The 21,421-nt window shown below is 42.2% G+C and overlaps 1 protein-coding gene across 1 annotated transcript in view; it reads right to left on the reverse strand.

The window, feature by feature from the left end:
• Positions 1 to 4,592: 4,592 nt before the first annotated feature.
• E2f3 (E2F transcription factor 3) overlaps positions 4,593 to 21,421 on the reverse strand; it is a gene marked incomplete at its 5' end in the record, with an annotated part of 76,432 nt that continues 59,603 nt past the window's right edge. The window contains 6 exon segments of the mRNA XM_005403385.2: positions 4,593 to 8,149; positions 9,277 to 9,412; positions 10,676 to 10,790; positions 14,103 to 14,261; positions 15,721 to 15,922; positions 17,463 to 17,574. Of these exon segments, the coding sequence (XP_005403442.1) occupies positions 7,887 to 8,149; positions 9,277 to 9,412; positions 10,676 to 10,790; positions 14,103 to 14,261; positions 15,721 to 15,922; positions 17,463 to 17,574 (987 nt within the window). The 3' untranslated portion in view covers positions 4,593 to 7,886.

Genomic DNA, 21,421 nt, shown 5'->3' on the forward strand with positions numbered 1-21,421 from the left:
TTTTTTTTTTTTTTTTTTTTTTTTTTTTTTTTTTTTTTTTTCTCTTTTTGAGACAACCTTTTTTTTTTTTTTTTTTTTTTTTTTTTTTTTTGTCTTTTTGAGACAGGGTCTCACTATGCAGTTCAGGCTGGACTTGAGCTCACTTTGTAGCTTAGGCTGGCCTCGAACTTCCAACGATCCTCCTGCCTCAGACTCCTGTATGCTGAGGTTACAGACATGTGCCACCACGCCTGGCTTATGGATAGTTTTAAAGAGGCAGAGTTTAATAGTTTTGGCAAAGACTCCCACAGTGTATAAAATACTTATTTCCTGGCTCTTTATATAAAAAATTCAATCCTTGATACATATCTTTTAATATTTCTGTATAGCTTTCATCTTTTTTCTGTTCTACATTCTTAGTTTTGTCGTTTGTTTTCCAGTTTATTTTTTCTCTATATGTATTTACTGATTTAATCAATTATTTTTCTCAAAAATTTCCTCTACCATTGTATTTTTAATATCTAACATTTTTACTTCATTCTTTTTCCAGTCTGACAGACTGAAAATCTTACTGTTTACTTCTTTCTGTGATACCATATTTTATTTGTTTAATCACTTCATATATGCTTGTTTTATCTTCTATGTTTCATTATTTGAATTCTCTGATCTCTAAATGTGTTATTTCTGCTATTAATGATATTTTCTTACATACTTAGTGCTTTGATTGTGAGCTCATATTTGGTGGGTCCAGAGTAGGATACTACATTAATCCTGCAGAGAAAAGTTGTGTTTGTTCTTGCTGAAAGACTAGGAGATGACTACATGATGGTTAATGTTGTCTTCACTGGATTGGGGAACACCGGGGGAATGAGTAAAGCACACTTCTGAGTGTTGCTGTGAGGATGCTTCCATAGATGACCGGTATACAGGACAACAAACTGATGGGGGAGACCTCCCCTGAGTGTGGGTGGCATCATCCACGAGAGGAGGGGGGGCAGACTCTCTTGCTCTTTCCCTCTGTGTGCTTCCTGGCTGCCATGAGGTGAGTTTTCCTCTGTCACACCCACCACAATGCTCTGCCTCATCTTAGGCCCAAAACAATGGATCCAGCCAACCATGGTCTGAAACCAGAGCCAGCATAAACCAACCCGCTTGTTATTTGCGTGCATCCTGTCACAGAGAGTAAAGCTGACTTACAACACCTAGGAACACTCAAGCCTTAAATTTGGTTCTTCACTCTTTCTCCATTGGCCCTAGACTTTGCTTCTCAACTCCACTAGCATCAGCAACGACACTGGCAGCGGCCCTTAGGTGTGTTTCTTTCCCGAGTGTGTGCTTCTTAACCTTCCAGCCCAGTTGTCTTTTTCATTCTTCCGGTTCTTTCCTGTTATCTCAACAAAATAATTATATTTCCTGTTGAATCTAGATGTTTTGTTAACAGGAAGGTTTTCTGCCTGTCTAATCCGCCATATTTCCAGAAGTAGAAGTCGCGTTCCATTTTTTTGCCCCTCCTTGCTGGCTCATCTTCCCAGGACTATGGGTGAACATTTCTACACTTGTACCTTCCCTTTTCCTTCCTTGTGTCCCTATGCCTGCCCTTTCCTTCAGCACTCCCTTCCCTCACTCCTTGTTGAACAGTATCTGTGAAGATACCCAAACTCTGAAGCAATGGTGATGGTAGTTCCTCTTGACTCAAGAAATACTCCTTCTTTGTTTTATCACCAAGGTCAGAATTTAGCTGTTTTTAAAAAAACATCTTGGTTTTCTTTGTCTCATCCATTTCTACTTACACCCACATGCGCATACACAATACACTTTCCATTCTCATCCATTTAAACGTGCTCTCTTTATGGGCACGGTTTAATTTTTATTCACTGACGTTATTATCTCAGCTCTCTGAACTGCAGTGCGCTTTTTTTGTTCCTTGGGTCTCCAGGGTATGGTGCAAAGCTAAATGCTTTTCCTGTTCTACTTTTAACACTGTCCATACACTGTGCTGTCATTTTCAGACTGGCTAGTTATCCTGCAGCTCTTGTCATCAGTCACAAATGGCTTTACACGAAGAGACAGGCATATGATAATACTTTGTGAAGAGTTCTCTATGATGCTTAGGACTATTTAGGCATGAGATATACAGTACAAATTAGGCCTCAGCTGATTTAAATGCCTGACTTTGATCATGCAGAAAAACAGTCTTCAAGACTTCTACAACAAAGAAATGGTCTATATAGGAAAGGAAATCTTTCAAGGAGGAAATGGAGTATCTTCTCTAGAAGCTGCTGCCAATTTGATTCTTCCTCTATTTAATTAGAGCAAATCTATTTTTATCCAATACTGAAGACAAAAGACACTGAGTTTTTCAAACTTAATCTTCCTAGTGATTTCCATCCCTCTCCCAATGTGTAATGCACACAGGCTGAGTGTAAAGACCACCATGCATTCGCCAAATGTATCTTAGAGTAGAAAGAATTCCAGTGCTGGTAAAGAATATGGACAGAACTTTTTTGAAAGCTTGGGTTAATTCAAGGTAAATTAGCCCTGACAGGTTAAGGTTCTGGACCAAGAGGACGAGGAAGGCTTCTGATATGTGACAGGAGGAACTAAGATTATATAGATACAGTAGAAACAGCATTCATTAGACTGAGTCTGGAAACTGTTTTGATTAAAAAACAAAAAACCAGATCAATTGAATTGTAACATGACAAAACCAGCTCCTCATTAGATGTGAGGTTGCTCTTGAACTCAGTGGAAGTCTATGATTATCATCAGGTGACGTGATTTTTCTGGAGTTGAAAAAGTAGACCTCGATTAATAATTTTGGTTTGTTGGTCGATCTTCAAGTTTTATTCCTGTTTCTGTACTCCTGACTTGTGCAGTCACTCCAGTTGATGTAGGAAAGAGAAAACGGACACTGCCCAGCAGCTAGGGACTAACTTTTATGTACTCTGCAGATGCCCAAATCTTAAAACTATGCAAAAGCAGTGCTGGGGTTCCCAAGGCTGCTTCTGAGGCAAGCCCTGAGTAGCAGGGGACTTCTGAAACGCTCCAGCATCAGGAATTCCACACCATTCTGATGGTGCCCTACACACACACACACACACACACACACACAGGGAGTCTGGTATTATAGTAAGTTTAGAATAATAAATTCTTTTCATCTTTAAGTTTCAGCTTTAAGTGCAGACTGAAAGAAGACTTGGCTCTTCGTGTTCTGTGTGGAATGTCACTCTAATTTCTGATCGACTTTAAGCTGAGGAATTCTGTGCAGTTAGTGTAGGAATTCTTGTTGGCATCCTCATGCATGGCCTGCAATTTAATTTTGTCATTTCCTTTCACATGAGGGTTATAGTCTAGATCCAAATTTCAGTTCTCCAGCTCCGTAGGTTCTAGAAAAAAGATCTTTTAAAAAATTCAAGTTGGAGTCTCACCCACCTGGGGAATCTTTCCCCAGGCACCCCCATTCAGATGCACAGGCCTGAGATTGGGAGTAGGTCCAAACCACTTTAGATTCGAATCACTGATGCTTTAAAGCTGGCCATTAGCAAGGCTGAAACTACCCTACACTTCTGCTTCTGCCTGTCTTCCACAAAAGGTTTGAGAAAGGAAAGTGGCTAGTTTATTTTCAAGATCTGTTTGTTTCTCTTAGTCAAACTTGTTTTTTTCCCCAAGTAACTGTAGACTTCCTCATAATTCATAAAAGGAATTACGACTTTAAATTTGGACTCTAGGGCTGGCAGAGTGTACATGTCTGTAATTCTAGCACTCTGGGAGGCTGAAGCAGGACCGCAAATTTGAACCTAGCTGTGCAATCTAGTGATTTATAAGACCCTGTCTCAAAATAAGGGCAGTGGATGCAGTTAAGTGTGAAGACCCTGAATTTAATCTCTAGTGACAGAAAAGAAACAAGAAAGGTCCTGGACACACAGGTCAGTGCATGGTAATTTATATCCATTTAGCATGACCAAACAACTGAATAAAAAGAACAATTCTTTTCCTTAATGGACACTAAATGAGTGAATGCTATTTTTTTTTCTTCCCTCTGTGCTAATGGGGATTGAACCCAGAGAGCACGTAACTTTTTCAGTCCTTTTTTAAGATTTTGAGATAGGGTCTAACCAATTTGCCCGAGGCTGGGCTCAGACCTACATTCCTCCTGCCTCAGTCTCCCAGAGTGCTGGGATTATGGGTGTGTGCTGCCACACTTGGCTTGCGGAGCCCATTTCTAAACAATATTCAAGTAAGTTTCTGAATTATAAAATATTTATACATCCTAGTTCCACTGTCATCTGTTCGTGGATGGTGTTTTAAGAAATACAGAATCTAGAACATGAGAACTAATTCCCAGACTTGAGAATTAACATACATTGGCGTAAGAAGTGGCTTCTACAGATGGCCAAAGGGACCTGACAGGTTCTGCTGCGTGGTGTGCAGAGCCTACCGCAGGTGCTCAATGAACATTTGCTCAATGTTCTCAGAGCCCCAAATATGGCCAAGCAGATGATGTGATACTTTTGTTCATCCTTCTCCATAAATAACAAAGGCTGTCTTTAAGCCTTAAGTTGATATTTCATTGGCATAAGATAACACTAAGAAAAATCTATCCACGTCTGAACTCTTAAAAAAAAAATCATTTTATTGATCCTTTACCATACAAAATTTATTCAAATTACATCCATTTGAAGTGGTAAGATCACAGCTAGAGAACAGGTCACCCTGTAACAAATCTATTTACAAAATCCATCATAAAAGCTTTTTTTTGTTTTTTTTTTATACATTATATTACATATTTTCTTTTTTAAACTAGCATATAACACAAAGCTAAACTGATTAGTAGTTTGCCTACTCCCAATCTTGGGAGAAATACTTCCTTTTTACAAAATCATGTACCCTGTAGGAAGAGAAATTCCTACACTCTGACAATTGCCACTCAACTTCCTCTGCAAGGCATCTTCCTTCCAACCCTTCCTTCTCATACACACAAGCTGTCACGCATGCACTGAGTTCCTACATCCTTCTCCTGAAAGCTAATGCTTTAAATACTGCAATTCTATTTACAGGTCTACATGTAAGACAAAAATAAAAACAAGAACCACAACAGCAACAGCAACAACAACAATAAAACAGAAACAAGGTAACACTCTTAAAAAATTACAAACCAGCTAGAAAATATTCTGGCAGTGTTTACAAATTAATTGCTAGTTTTGTACAAATTGCTAAATAATGAAGATGTGAGTAGACTACATATCAACTTAAATAAAAGGATTGCTATGCACAACTCTGTACATATAAACACACACCTAACACTGTTTGACAGCTCATGCGTTTGCCCTTTATACACTTTATTTTCTAAGGCTCACGCAGTCATAATTCGCACACGTGTAACTTTTAGCCTTTCATGTGTGAGCTTTAATAGCAGCAACTCAATGGTACCAGGAAACCTGCATACTTACTACTTAAAGTAACACAAATACTGTAGTACTAACCCACTCGGTGTGCCAGATACTATGGGAAAAGAAAATGACTAACACCAACAGAATACAGTATGGAGGTCAAATTCATGTACCCCAGTTAAGCTCATTAACTGGAAAAATCATATGCACGAAAGAATTTTTAAGACTTATTAGTATTCCTTTGTTTTTTTTTAAACAATAAATACAGCATTACATTATGAAAAGGTTCACCAAGAAAGTCAACAAAACACACAACAACCTAGCCAGGTGAGCTCAGTCTTTAGACTTTGGAAAAAAATCAGCTCTGAGCAGCTGGCAAAGAGCATGAGCCAGAGCTGGAAGCAGAGGCAGCTAACCAGATGAGATAAATACGGGACATGGGGGAAAGCTTGGCATAAATGGTTTCCCATGCAGGAAAAAACCCCACAGTGCATTTCCAGTAGGCACTTAACACGAGAAACTCCCTTCCCTCCTCCACCCAACGCTTCATCTCGGACCACACGGATATTCTGTACCAAGTCCAGTGTGTGTGAGGGGAGGAGGCCGGAGAAGAGAGAGGAAGATAGTCTGCACCTTTGTTTTTCTTCCCAAACATACACCACGCATACCCACACACAGAGTTTAAAGTGCTGGTGTCATCTGTCTGGACCCCACCACCACTTTGCATATTGTGGAAATCTATCTAGAGTAAACTGGCTGGGGTTCTTGTGGTTTATTAATATTTGTTTCCTAAGGGATACCATCAATTTGATCAAATGCGTAGGAGTCGAGTGCCTACCATGTGCCTCCCAACAGGCCAGGCACAAAATATTTCAATTCAAATGTTCATTCGGAAGTTAGTTTCTTGTGACTTCCTCATTTCCGCAGCCCTTAGCATCCAAGGAGTGGATTTGAGGTACAATGCCACATTCCCAGGAGGAGATAGCCAATGCCATCTGCCACTGGGAATGTCATTCTTGGACACGACTGTAGGATCTGCAGCTGACAGGAAGCTTCCAACTTGGGACACCATTCCTGAGGAGAGAAGAGGGAGATGCCCTGGCATTCTGTCACTTTGCTTAGTCCGACTTCCTTTAGTCCAACACACTCCTTCACGGAGGAAGGGGAACTGGATGTGGCCAGGACCATTCTACCCCAACACACTGGGAGCGCTCTGCACTTTCTAGCTCAAGGAAGTGCTCCTGACAGAATGCCACTCACACAATGGGGATGTCTTTCTCCCTAGAGGCCTCTCCATCTGACCCATCCTGAGAAGTGGTCTCCCTGAGTGTGGCATAAAAGCCCTTTCCCTGGTCACAGGGGCCTGGGAAGCCCAAGGACGGAGGGGTCTGTGCCTGCTGCTCCTTGGGACTGCTTCATAGTCTGACCTGTTCTCCTTCCCAACGGGCCACCCATGTCAGGGAGCTCCAGGCTGGACTGGCCTCGAGCCCCGCTCCTGGGAAAGGAAGCAAGATGGGGCAGTGCTTTTCGCAGAGGCTGGGGGACCTCAGGTCACACAGGTTTAGATGATCTAATAGGTACAGGTCCTCTTCTGCTAAAGCAATACAAATTTGCAAAAATCGCTTCAAAGTAAACAATGAACTTGAAATGGTGATGGGTACCACAGGAATGCTTAAACGGCAGCTAAAGAAAAAAGTCTAAAACAATCCACAAAGAACTCCTAAGTAGGCATTTGCTACAAATCAACTGGAAACTCACAAATATGCTGGGGACAGGGGAGTGGGAGCGGGAGCGGTAAAATGGAGACAGGAAAATCCACAACAGCTTTGAGTGGCAGAACTCCACTAGTCCTCTGTATCCGAAACAAGTACTTTGAAAACAGGTTCTTCATCCGAAAGGCCGGGGAGGTTCTTGTGACCTCCTAGTGGGACACAAAGCCCATAGCTTAAACTGAAGTATGAGAGTAATTTAAATATTCCTAAGAAGAGATGAGGAAATCCATTTCATACTTTTGCATGACTTCAAGTTTGCATTTGCTGCAGTTCCATTCCATATTAGCAGACCCCAAAGACATGCATTCTGCAGAGAAGGCACGGCTTGAAATGCTATTAAGGAAGATTGCTGTTTTCCAGTGGGCCAGGTGGCTGGACCCCATTCTACAACCCATCCGTCAGGCACAGCAAGCCAATCTGAGCAGGAGGGAGGGAGGGAGGAGGGGAGGGAGGGAGAGAGGAAAAGGACAGGCAGGAGACACCTGATTGCACATTTTCTCACTTGCTGACTCATCCGGGAGATTTTGGAGCCTGGGACAAGGCAGGGATTTCCCAAGGGAGCCTGCAACTGTGCGTTTAGACAATTATTTAATTCGTTAAAGTCAACTTTGTTCTGAAGTTTGTAGTTTACTTCATGATACTCTCTTGGAGGAAGAAGGTAGGAAGGGACAACACTGCATGACAGATGTTCTTGTTCCAGGATAAAAAAATATTGGTTTATAAGGAAAGTTCACACACAGCATAATCAACTACACATAAAGTCTTCCACCAATGGGAGCTTTTCCAAATCATAGGCATCAAAGAGATCGCTGATGCCTTCTTCCTCCCCCAGGCTCAGCAGGTAGTCCTCTTGGAGTAGGGGAGGCAGTAAGTTCACAAATGGTCCTTCTAGGTTGGAAGGAATTTGGTCCTCAGTCTGCTGTAAAAGGTTGGCTGGGGAGGCCAGAGGAGAAAGGTTTGCCATAGAAATGGAGCAGTCGCTATGTCCTGAGTTATTTGAAGCCAAGTCTGAAAGGAAAACGGTGGAAACCAAAAGTAAGTTAGAGGAAAATCAATAAATTTTTTTCTGTCACTTTGTTAATGACAACAGGACAACTTTAGTGTCCACCTCATAGCATTGTTTATGCTAGCAGCCAAGGCACAGCGACTCGTCACCTTCCTCCATTCTAGTCTATAAACCCGTCTCTCAAAATACCTGCTACCAGAAAACACGCAAATAGCTTTGCAGACGAGAGTCTACCAAGTTCAAAAACTTCCCTCCAATAATCAGTTGTTTTAAGAAAAACAAAACATTAATGGAGAGTTGGTTCCCCAGGAGAAGCTCAACAGTTTGAAGCCAGTCTTTTATGAACAATCAGCTTATTAAAGATACCTCTGGAAAATACATATAATAAGGCACATCTACTTTGAATTTCTCTGGTGAGAAAGGATAGTGCTTTGTTCTTACCATTTCAGGTGCTGTAGTTTTGCCCGGTATTAAATCAGATTTATTCATTTAAATCTCTATTTTTGCGGCTATATTGGGAAATGGTAGGGGAAAAATTAAACGTATATTCTTAAACTGAAACTGCAAAGCGCTTTGCTCTAGCAATGGGGCGGGTTGGGGGAGAAGAGAAGTTAAAATTTATTTTCCTAGGGCTTTACAACTGTAACCTCTTCCCATCCCATTAGGAGGAAAATAAAAACTCTTGGACAAAGGCTATTCTCTCCAAACTTTTCATTTCCTTCTCTAATGATCTTCAAAGGTGTTTTGCTAGGGTAGCAGGTAAGTCACCAAGACAATGCAAAAAAACACGGCTCTTGTCAAACAAAGGCCGAAGGGATTCCATGAATGAATGGAGGAGGCTTTGGCCAAGGTTACTGTTTTATTCCATAAACCCGTCAGAATGCCTTTAAAAAAATGCTACCTTAGTAACAACAGAAGATTTGTCTCCCGCTTAGACTTGTGGTTCTGCTACAGGATCCTTCTAGTCACCTTCATTTCTTTTTTTTTTTGGTTTTTCTCCGGTACCGGGAACCGAACTCACGACCTTGCGCTTGCCAGGCAGGCGCTTTTTGCTGCTGAGCTAAATCCCCAGCCCCAAGTCACCTTCATTTCTAACAGCGTTTCCAGAAGACAAAAGTGGAACTTTTACCTTTGGAAGTGGGTTTAGGGATGTTCCCATTGTGGTCTTGGTTGTTTGTTTTCATTGGACTGTGTGTTTCAGTCTCTTCTGGACACAAGTAAACCTCAATGGGTCCTTGGGTACTTGCCAAATGGATTTGTAGGCTCTATGAACAGAGATGACAGAAGTTCAACACGAAAGTTCTTTTAGAAATGAAAGCCATAATATTGTCACCTAAAACCAAAATGTCAGGGTAATATTCATTGTTCATTTTGCTTCTTTGCTGGTAGTGTAACTCTACCAATGACTGTCTTCCTGTAAAGCAGGGGTCAGCAAAGTAAAGCTAGAGGGCCAAATCCAACCCACCCAATGGCTTTGTAAATAAAGTTTTATTGGAACACAGTCATGGCCATCCCCACTTAATGTGTTGCCTCTAGCTGTTTTCATATCACAAAGGCATAATCTAGGAGTTGAACAGCCTGAACAGTCAGCAGGGTTCACAAAGCCAAAGACATTTACTACCTGCCACTTATTCTGAGAACTTTTTTGGGGTGGGAGTGGGAGCCATTCTGTAAAAATGGCACAAGCAAATTATGTTCTTTAGATAAAGTCTTTTTCTGCATATTATTAAAAGGATCATTTAGTATTCCAAAGAGAGTACTTTCATGTTATTGTTCCTTTATGGTAGGACTTTTTAATGCTGAATTTTAATAACCAACTTATAAACAGCATTCCTAGGAATTGTATTTAATAAGAGACTGCAGGACACTGGCATTTAAAACTCCTTCACCTATGCCACTGATAATAATCTTTCAAGGTGGGAGGTCTAGCCTAGAGGGGGCTTGTAAACGCCACCCTCTCTCCTCTATGCATTTTTTTCAGTACAGTTCTTTATCTTATCATTGCAGTCTAGGCTGAATTTATCAAAGTACATCTGAAAGTAATCACAAAAATATGTGCCCTACTTTCTTAAAATATTCTAGTCTATCAATTTCTTCAAGGTCCCATTTAATTTCCTAGAAGTAAACATGTTAAAAAGTGTTATAAAAATTCTTAAAATGTGCTAAGTTAGGGAGCTACTTCACAGCACTTGTGTCTCTATTCACGGTGGCGACCAGATACGAAGTAATCAACATCAAATGTCTCAAGTGGCTCAAGTTGATCAGAACCACCAGATAACAAATTATGACAACACAGGAGTATAAGAGGGGCAGGGCATCACTGACTGCTTCCAGCTCAATGCCTTGATGGTTAAAATTAGATTTTTTGGACATGCAAAACACATCAAATAGTTGAAAGGTTAAGGAAAATACATGGGAAACAACTATCAAGTTCTAAGAATAGGTCTGACTTTCACCACGAGTCAGTGACTCTGGAACTTCAGACATTCTAAGATCTCTGCAGATGCACAAGGCCGCCGTCTCCTTACCTCTATGGAGTCAGGCACTTCAAGTCTTGTTTCTGGAGGGGCTTTCACAACTATAACAGTTTGGTCTTTAAGGCCACTAATTTTTCGAATATCTTGATATGTAACATAAGCTAACGTAGCAAGTGTTAAGGAAATCTTCCACCTAATTACCTCAGATATAGTCACTGTGAAATCAACAAAATAAATACCTGGGAAAAATTTAAACCATCTTATGACTTATAAGAATACCTATGTCTCATAGAAGGTAAATAGGAGGTAGGGAGAATCACCTATTATACTGTTTTAAAATATTTTAATATATATGCTAACTTGTTTCATTTATATTACTAGTTTCTCCTTAGTTCACTGAAAAGAATTTGTGCTGTTCTCTGTTTCTTTTTTGTAAAGAGTCTTTTTGTCTACGTCTTATGCCCTGAGTAGCTACTTTTAATTAAGAGTACGATACATAGTGTATTAACTATTATTATTCTCTTATTTTGTTTTGAAATTTTATTTTTTTCATAAAAAAAGAATATATATGTCTCAACTGAATGTAGTGGTACGAGCCTATAATCCCAGCACCCAGGAGGCTGAGGCAGGAAGATCACCACAAGTTCAAAGCCAGCCTGAGCTACATAGTGAGTTCAAAGCTTGGTGGATTAGACTCTCTCTCAAAAAAAAAAAAAAATCAAGAAAAGTCTCTGGTTCTGGATCTTCAGATATACCGGGTCCCTCAGGGATCTTCTTTATTGATTGATGTTCTGGACAACAGAAGAAATACATACTTTATCCTTCCCATTTCTAAAAGGCTATGGCTATTTACAATATTAAAACACAAAGAATAGTTAAACCATCAAATAAAAATCAAAACCCACTTAGGTCAGGGGTTTTGAAGCCATGCTCCTTTGGTATTCCATGGACCCCAGTGAAGTACTCTATCACTCATACTGAAGGATGGCAGACCTCAATTTGCAGAAAACAATACAAGCCCTACCAATCACAGATCTTGTGAACTCCTAGGATATTAGCAAGTTTCAGCAGCCACCAAATGAAGCAATAAGTAGCAAATATGTTAGTAGAAGAACTCATTCTACCGCTCAGGCAGACAGCTTGTTTTCTGCAGTACATCTGGGCTGGTGGTGATTGTGTATTACCTAGACAATAAGAGTGTCATTATTTCTGTTAGAAAAATTACATTTTGTGTGATACTATTAACTCTACCACTAATTTCAACTTTCACAAGTAGGAAAGTGGATCCTACCCTAGGTGTTCTGCAATACGAGAAAAACTGATTTAGGAAAAAAGAGTAAGATACCATTGCACTACTCTTGCAAGTTTCTTCCAAGTACTGTATGATTCTTTTAAGTGCCCTGCAGCCAAGCCTAAAAGTGTATCATGAAATATCATGGTGCTTACTATAGAACAAAAATATTCATGTGAGCTCACTTAGAGATAACTTTTACCTCGAAGGAAAATAGGAACCATGGCTTTCTTAGAGACATGGAATAACGTAAGCAATGTCTAGTCAGCTGTTTAAATATAAACCCATTAAAATGCCTAGAATAAAACAGCAAATAACAAATCAATGAAAGCATTTCTGTAGGTAATATAATATACCTAATAGAGTCTGTGACCTAATATGTTTAATATGGAAAAAGGACTTTGAAATCCTAGAGGAAATGATGTCCCTCAGAATAGAAGTTTCTTATTAGATACTTCTTACAGAAGCTATGAATCTACTTGGCAGAAGAAAAGCACACCCACAGAATCTGCACACATGTATAGGAGATTTATCATAGACAATCTTGTTCCACTCTCTACAGCTGAGACAACAGGGGCTTGGTAGCGAGGGTTTTTTCAGGATCCTGGGCCTCAGATTCCCACTTCTCCCATCAAAGGAGCTACTGATACCTATAGCGAAGACTGGAAACTTCTGATTTTACTTCAGATGCTGTGGACAGTGGATGCCCAGGTTTTGACCGCATAGTCCACTGCCAACAAGCTAAGTGACAAGAACTTATTAAAATAAAAACTCATCTACAATTACTCAACATGCTCCAGGAAAGAAAATTTCAACACATTTGTGAACAAGCTGTACCAAATTGGGAACTGAATGGTGAATTGAAATAAACTGTGCAAACATATTTTCTAATCTTACAAATTTAAAAACTGCTTCCTTTGTGGCTCCCTCCCGAATTTGCTGCTGGGGTTGGCAGTCTCCTGCAAGGAAGCTTTCATCTTCTGCAACAAAGGCCTCAGAAAAAGCTAATGTAAGTGACAATGCCATAAGCCACATGTTCCAGAGAGGTGCCAATCACGTATAACCACACAGCTTCTCCACAACGGGGCTCCCAACTAAACAATGAACGAACCAACCCCTGCAACCCACTCTGGGCACCCCTGGGAGGTTCGAGTCATCACACCTCTTCTCTATCTCACTAACTATCAGCTGACAAGGTCAATCCTTTGGTCAACAGAAGAACAGTTGCAGGTTTAGAAAAAAAACAACATGGGAAAATAAATGTCCTCACACCCTCCAAAAGAGACTGTTAGATGTAAGACCCTAGAAGAAAGAATGTAGGCAGGGCACATTTTCTTTTCTAACAAAGGTCAATGTGGAATCATCAGGCGTACGGGACTAGAATTAGAGATGGGAGAATTTAATCTGCTGCTTTTGTCTTCTATCAATAACCGAGAATACTGGCAAACCCTGCTGACACCACGAAGCCATCTCTCTCCTGCTCTTTCTGCTGAGAGACGAAAGAAAGGAAGTTTGCCTGTGACGGTCAACACAGCACTGACTGGCAAGCTGCAACAACTAGCTTCTTGTAGTATTGAGGACTAACAGTGACTTGAGATTTTCCAGGTTTGGGGATGCTTCTGAAATCAGTTTCTGGTAGTGGGAATCAGCATAAAGCACTTAAATAGCTGGGGCATAACTTTTTCTAGTCTTCAAACGTTTCAACGATAGCTCAGTCAGACAGATTCAACAAATTCCAATTGCTACAATGGCTGATGAAAAGAAAATAGAATGTGAGAACCCCAACAGTGACAGCTAACACCCACCAAAAATCTGGGAAGCCAAAGTCGAATCTGCTGAGTGTTGTCATTAATATTAATACAGACACCTTACATATCTTTAATTAGTGTGGCCTTACGTTATGAGCGTAGTCATACGCTCCAACCACACATGAATAAAATGCTTTAAAAAATTGTTCCCACCTGGCTTTTAAAACTTAGTGATAGGATTTGGTCCAGTGACTATCTTACCATAGATGTTGACCTTTTAGGCAAAGCAAAGTAGGTTTACACACACAGGCACACACACACACACACACACACCTTGCACAAAACCAGAGTAAAATCTACTCTGAGCCTATGTCAGATTGCCAACTCTGAAAATAGTCCAGCAGGCACTGGCTCCCATCAACTGTGGCACAAAGGATATCTTTGATTCTCTGAATCCTCGGTTAACAGTTTGAGGTCCAGGGTGCAGCTTTGGATCAGTTCATCTAACTTCTTCTCTTCCTGACTGAGCTCGGTCACTTCTTTTGACAGGCCTTGACACTGGGCCAGCATGCCCCCGTCCTCAGACAGACTGCAGCCCCTAGAACCCAAACACAGATTCTTTGTGGCTGCTTATCAGAACTGGTCCTGTGGGTAAATGGCCCCACTCCACACAGGAGGTCACAGTGCTGGTTAGCCAAAGGTTAAAATCGGAACTTTATATGTGTTTTCCAGGAAAATGGCCCTGCATTTTCCACACCGCTGAAACCAGGTGAAAAAGTATTGTCATTTTCAGGGCTCTTTCTTGCAAAGCAGGCCCATATTGAAGGTTCAAATCCAGAGGGCAAAAGGCAGCAGCCACCTGGCTCCCTGGCTCCCCACGCACCATACGCTTTCTGGGGTGGGGAAGATAAAAGACAGAAAAGACAGAAAAGATGGAATGACTCAAAATTTAAAAAAAAAAAAAAAAAATCAGCTGTAAGCACGAAAAACCCAGATAATTTCTGAGGGTCTTTTATTAAGAAGGCACTTGTGCCGCTGAGCTGTATCCTGAGCCCTAAACCCGAGGGTCTTTTATCAACAGCTTTAAAAAAACCCCAAACAAACAAATAAAACAAACAAACAAACCCAGATTCATTAATAATCGGCAAGAATAAAGAAACAGGTCAAAATGGGTTACTGAACTGTTGAGAATGTACCCCTTCATTTTATTATGTTTGAATTATATTTTTCAAAGCCACCCAATTTATTCTCTCCTATGTGCTTTAATAGTTTAATGTTTTACTTTATAAAATATAAAATACCAGCTGTTTAGTTGCTCTGTCTGTAATTCACAAATGATTTTATCGTATGTTTAGTCATCTCTGGATATACAGGCAGCAAGAGCCCTCCTTGCTCTACAGAAGAAACTTGAGGCACTTCAGCCTTGCTTTGTATCTACAGAAAGTGAGTTGATCAGTCCAAACCAAAGTTAAAGATACTTTGTGACTGCGTGATTATGCATGTACATCCAGATGACCATCAGCCATAGTTAAGTTAATTTCCAAATCCCTACGGGAGATAAGTCAGGGACATGCATAAGCACTCACAAGATCACACACGTGAGCACACCGACATCAGTGTGAAAACGGGCAGCATTCTAGTTTACAAGTGGATCCCCCTGCTTGACACTAATCAAATACTGATCCTTTCATCTCAGACAGTATCTAAACAGAAAGTCTCCATGTAAGAAGACTAGGAAGTTCTGTTTAAGAAGTTGAGGAGTCGGGCATGGTGGCACAGGACTATAATCCCAGCACTCTGGGAGGCTGAGGAAGGAGGGTCATCAAGTTGGGAGTACAGCTTGGGCAAGTTAATGAGACCTGTCTCAAAAAAAAAAAAAAAAAGGCCCGGGGACATAGTCTATGTAAAGGACCTGGGTTCAACCCCCAGTTCCTCTAGGGGGTGAAAAAAAAAACAAACAAGGAGTCGAGGAGGGAAGACAGAATAAGAGCGAAAAGCAATGAACAAAAAAGCTTGAATGGAAAAAAACCGAGACAAGGTGCACGCGTCTCACTCACATCCACTGGACGTTGTTCTTGGACTTTTTCTTGATGAGGTGGATGCCTTCCAGCACGTTGGTGATGTCGTAGATCCTCCTCTTCTGCACTTTGAGCACCTCTGCTGCCTTGTTCAAGTCCAAGACCCCATCGGGCGACTGGCTCAGGAGCTGAATGAACTTCTTGGTGAGCAGACCGAGGGACGTGTCATACCGCGTTTTTTCTGAGGGAGATTTTGGAGCTTAAAGGAAAACAAAAAACCGAACGGGTGGGGGCAGGGGGAGAGGTAAAGAAATGAAGGGTCTCTGTGCAGTTAGGCCAGCCAGCGCTTTCCCACCGCAGCCCGAGGGTTAGCATCTGAAGCAAAGCCGGTGTTTTTGGTGAGTTACAGAAAGCCATGACATTGCTTTATTAGAAAAAGAAGGGACAACAGAAATTCCTATGCCTGATGATCACACTTCCCTTTGAACTTCTCAGTAGCTCCTGCTTTGGTTTAGACACCCCACTGCAGCCTAGGGAACTGCGCCCGTGGGGTCTAACCCGACGGAGGAGGGCAGGGACTCTACAGCCTCCTCTTTACTGGCCTCTGGGCCCGGACACTGTCATTTGTCCACCAATTTTTCAAATAATGTTTCATTTTGATTAGAAATACTTATAAGTCTATCAAATCTCCCCATCTCTCAGTCGGGCATGGTTGTGGTGGCACACGCCTGTAATCCCAGCACTTGGGAGGCTGCGGCAGGAGTTTTAGGCCAGCCTGGGCTATGTAGTGTATTAAAGCCTAGCCTAAACTGCACACAAGACCCTGTCTCAAAAAAATCAAAAAACTCTCCATGTCTTGTAAATGAAATTTCTTCATTTAATATTGTATTTATTCTCTTACAGGTACACAGATCAATATTTTCTTTTCCAGTACTGGGGATTGAATGTAAGGCCTTTGTATTGAGCTACATCCCCAGCTCTTTCTATCTATTCATCTATCCATCCATCCACCCATCCATCCACCTACCTACCTACCTACCTACCTACCTACCTACCTACCTACCTATCTGTCTATCTAAATTCTACCTACCTATCTATCTATCTAAATTTTACATTGCCCAGCCTGGGCTTGAACTTGCAATCCTCCTGCCTCAGCCTCCCATAATGCTGGGATTATAAGCATGCACCACCATCCCCGCCAAATCTATGTTTCAATTTACCATTACACAGGCTTTGTGGATGGCCTAATGCAGAAACCACACACAGGAAAGCACAAAGTCTGATCTACCTTTTAGATAAATGCAACAACATAACCGGACTATTTGGCCATTTCTAACCTACTTCTCTCTCCCAGAAGGAACCATGAGAGCGTTCAATGGAAACGGAACTAGCTGCAATTCATCAGGCACAATCAGTTCTGCTACTATACCTAGTACAGTTCGTCTACAACCCTGCTAGTCTCATACTCTCAAGTCCTGTCCGGTAAGGGAAGTTACAATTAAATTAAGTTATAGAATGATGCTTATATTCTGACTTGAAAAACGACACTGCCTTCAGTGGAAGAAGTCTTCCCTTACATCAGTTTTCAGTATTAGAGGTACTACAGCCTTTCACTAGGTGCCTGCAGCCAGTGTCTTTAATTCTTAGATAGGCACAGAAAGAAATAAAAAGAACAAAACATGCCAACATTGTTCACAGCTTGGCAGTCTTCCAGCCACAAGCTTTGCAAGGTGGGACTCCCACACCCAGGACAACAAGGAAAGAGATGAAAGAATCCTTACTTTTTGGGCTATCCGGACTTCGTAGTGCAGCTCTTCCCTTGCCCTTGGGAGTTTTTAAACCATCTGAGAGGTACTGGTGACCGCTTTCTCCTAGCTCCAGCCTTCGCTTTGCCTGCAACACAAACGAACGGCCTGTCACAGGTCACAGGGACAACGACAGGAGACGAGGCTGGCTGTGCTCCGCCCTGCCCAACGCTGCAGGCGCAGGCAGCTCTCAGCCCTAGCCTACTCCAAGGTTTGCACACCGGCTTGCAAACTCATCACCTGAGGCCATCATGCGCCCACGCGCAAGTGGACCAACCCAGGGAACCTTTAGTGTGAGGTTCAGATGTGGCTCTATGCACTGATAGCAGAGCTGTCAAGCACGTGGCGGGATGCTGCGGACGTCACTCAACCCAGGGAGCAGCATGAGTTACACTTCCTGTCCATCTCCGTTCTGCCCTGCCTTGGATTCCCTTCCAAGTGCTCCGCAAGAGCTCTGTGTTTACTTCTATAATAACACTTCTTGAAATTACTGTATAAGTTCTTTATTTCTCATTTCCCTGAAAGCAGAGACTGTTTCCCATTCCCCTTTGTACAGCCATGCTTGGCACACAGGCTGGGTTTCTGTAGGTATTCATGCTCTGCAGAGTGACCACACAGAAACGCAACTAACCAGATGCAAATGGTCCTCCATCAGCAAAAGAAACATTGCAAATACACAACTGTAGGCTTCAACCAAACCTGGCAAACGAGGACCCCTTACCTAAGTTTTTAATTTAATTCTATCTCACTTTAAAGATATCCATCTAATGTCTTTTATGTACTGGGAAGCGTACTTAGGAAAGAGAAGCAGTAAACAAGAGCCAGGTACCTATAATCCCAGCACTCTGGGAGGCTGAGGCATGAGGATCACAAGTTCTAGCCCAGCCTGGGCAACTGCGTGACCTAGCAAGCTTTGCATCACAATAAAAAAAGGGTTGGGGAAGAATGTAGCTCAATTTGAAGGTCTTGGGCTCAACCCCCAGTAAAACACACACACACACACACACACACACACACACACACACACACAACAGATAAGAGCTCCTGCCTCCCAGGGCTTGGAGTCTAAGAGAGAAGACAGATGACTAAATAAGTACTGACTGCACGAGTAATGTTTGGACAGAAGTGGCTCCCATCAGACACCCAGCATGGCAATGCATATTTTGGCGCATCGGCTCCTGGTGGGGTAGATGCTTTTGTGATTCAGAAGAATCCCTCATGAATGGAAACACAAGCGGTAACTTACTAGAGGATGACCGATATTCAGTTTCTCTATGAGAAGTCACCAGCCAACCTGAACTGTCCACTACAGTAGCCACTGACCACGAGCTCACCTGTATTGGTATGTGCTAAGTGTAAAACACACACTGGATTTTTGAACACATGGTGGAGAAAGAAAAAGATAATCTACCAATCTGACACTAATTACACATTAAAATGATACTTTGGTTTAATAAAACGTTAAATACAATACTATCAAATACCATCATATGGTTACTTTATCTGCTGCTTCTATTTTTCTCTATCTGGCTTCTGTTGGCAAGCACTGAGCTACGTTATCTCCCTACTCGTCCAAAACAATGTGGCAAGGTCGCTGTTTTGATTTCATTTTCCCCTCTCAGTTGTACTGCAGAATCTTTGTGTGGGCCTGCTTGTTTGGCTGGCCAGCAAACATGCCTCCTTTTCTGGGGGTTGCACTGCCCCCGCCTCAGTGCCTCGGTACACACGGGTGCCCCAGGCTTGGCTAATCACTGTGCGACATCCTGCCACATCCTGCTGGCAGTGTGACCAAAGCTGGGTGAACAAGAGACAACCCCAAGACTTTTCCTGGAACTATTGGCGAGAAAGGGTGGTGTCCTTTCTAGTAAGGCCCGTAAGCTGGGACCCGAGGCCATGATCTGAAACTCTGGCTCAGGCCATGCACCGCAGCCAGTAGTTGGTCTTCCCCAGATTTCTCAGTTGTTTTAGCCAACACAGTCTCCTATTATTGCTTGGGGCACTTTGAGTTGGGTGCCTGAAGTCAGGATGGGTTGGAGTGCAAAAGGGAGCCGGCCGGCCCTAGTTGAAAGTGGCAGGGAGTGTGGGTCACTTCTTGTAGCTGTCAGGAAGGCGTTATAGATAAGAGCCCAACTGCGTTTGAGGCAGGACCACCTAAAAGCTAACAGCCTTACCACGGAGACCTTCCTCTATGCAGAAAGTAATCCAAGAAGACGCAGAGCTATCTTCTCTGTCCAAGCTAAAGTCAGAAGAAAAGCAAAGCTGGAAAAGAGCCAGGGACCCTAAAGTTCTCATCTTGTAACACTCACAGGAACTGTTCTCTGGCCAGCAGCCTGGGAACAGGTTAGTTTTGCCTCTCCAGGATCTTATTTAAATTGCCCGGAGGCAAGGCCTGTGGAGGCATAAAGCTGTAGGCTGGGGAAATTCCCAGGTCTGTTGCTAAGAGACTGAGGTCCAACCTCAAGGACCACAACTAGTCTGTCTATGTGACTTTTGGTTACTAAGCACCAAACTAAGTTGGCCAAATCTAAATATTAGACAGACAACCTACTAAATTTTAAAGGCACTTTTATTGCCACAGAATGACTTAGTCTAGAAAGCAAATGCCTGTGATGTCTCAGCCTCTAAGAGAATCAATCCCTGGGCCCATAAATCCACATGAGAAATAAATGAGTTGTAAAAGGAGGGCAGGCCCAGAAATTCTTCCCACAGGGTGGAAGTGTGGAGGCCATGCAGCTCCATAAACCGGTCTCATCTCCACCAAGTCACCCAGGGCCAGCTGTCCCTGATGAGGACATGATAGGCGAAGGGACTTGATCACCGCATGGTGTGTCTTTCCCTTTTCCAATGGCTGTTTCTGTCGGGTTGTCCTTTTTTCTCCTGCACTGCTTTGTGAATGGATGGGATTTGAAAAGACCACATATAACCACTGGGTTACAGATCTGCTCATGGATGCAGTAACTGGACACTGAAGAGCTAAGAATTTTGGTAGATGATGGAAGAGGATTACTTTAATGCTTAGCTTAGCAAATTCAAGCACACACGCCTGGTGGCACATAAAGCTTGGTGGCAAGTGATCTCTGCCTCCACCCCACGTTTCATGACAAGCTCCTCTCTCTCATCTCACTTTTTGCTTGCTCAGAATGTGAGCATCTTACTGAATGGAGAATTGTCATATTCTAGGACAGTGATGGTGAACCTTATGGCATGTGCTGTGTTTTAAAGACAAAAGATGTTAATGTAGAGTTGCTTTTTCTAAACTAACGCCTTGGTATTCAAGTTTAATTTCAGTGTTGGCACTCTGATATATATGTGGTCTTCAACCGGTTACCTGCACATAACTCCTAAAATCCTCGAACTCTCTAAACTAACTGTCATCTTTGTTAGTAAGTTAAATGATGGCTGCCACCAGGAAGACCAAGCCATGATCGGAGAGTCTAGGGGCTGAAGGCTGAATTGATCACCAACGGCTAATAATATAACAAACTCAATACTATACAATGAAACTTCCCAAAATACTCAAAAAGTCTGGGTTCTACAGCTTTCGGATAGCTGCCCATGTGAAGTTCTAGAGGGTGGTACCCCGGAGAGGGGTGGAAACCCACTCTCCCCCCATACTTCACCCCCTGCATCTTTTCATTGGTTTCCTTTGTAATATCTTTTATAATAAACTAGCAGATATAAAGTGGTTCCCTGAGTTCTGTGAACAGCTCGAGCAAATCAGTTGTACCCTGAGCAAGGGGTCATGGAAACCCCAATCTATAGCTGGATGGGCATAAGGAATTAGGGGACAGTGTATCAGAACTGAATTTGAGGACACCCAGTTGGGGTCCACTACAGAACTGATTGGTGTGTGTGTGTGGGAAACTCACACATTTGGCATAGAAGTCATCCAAGCTGATTTCTGAGTAAGAGTATAGGACAGACTGAGCTGGTCT

Source organism: Chinchilla lanigera, unplaced genomic scaffold, assembly GCF_000276665.1.
Source record: "Chinchilla lanigera isolate Chin_1 unplaced genomic scaffold, ChiLan1.0 scaffold00082, whole genome shotgun sequence".
Lineage (NCBI taxonomy): Eukaryota > Metazoa > Chordata > Mammalia > Rodentia > Chinchillidae > Chinchilla > Chinchilla lanigera.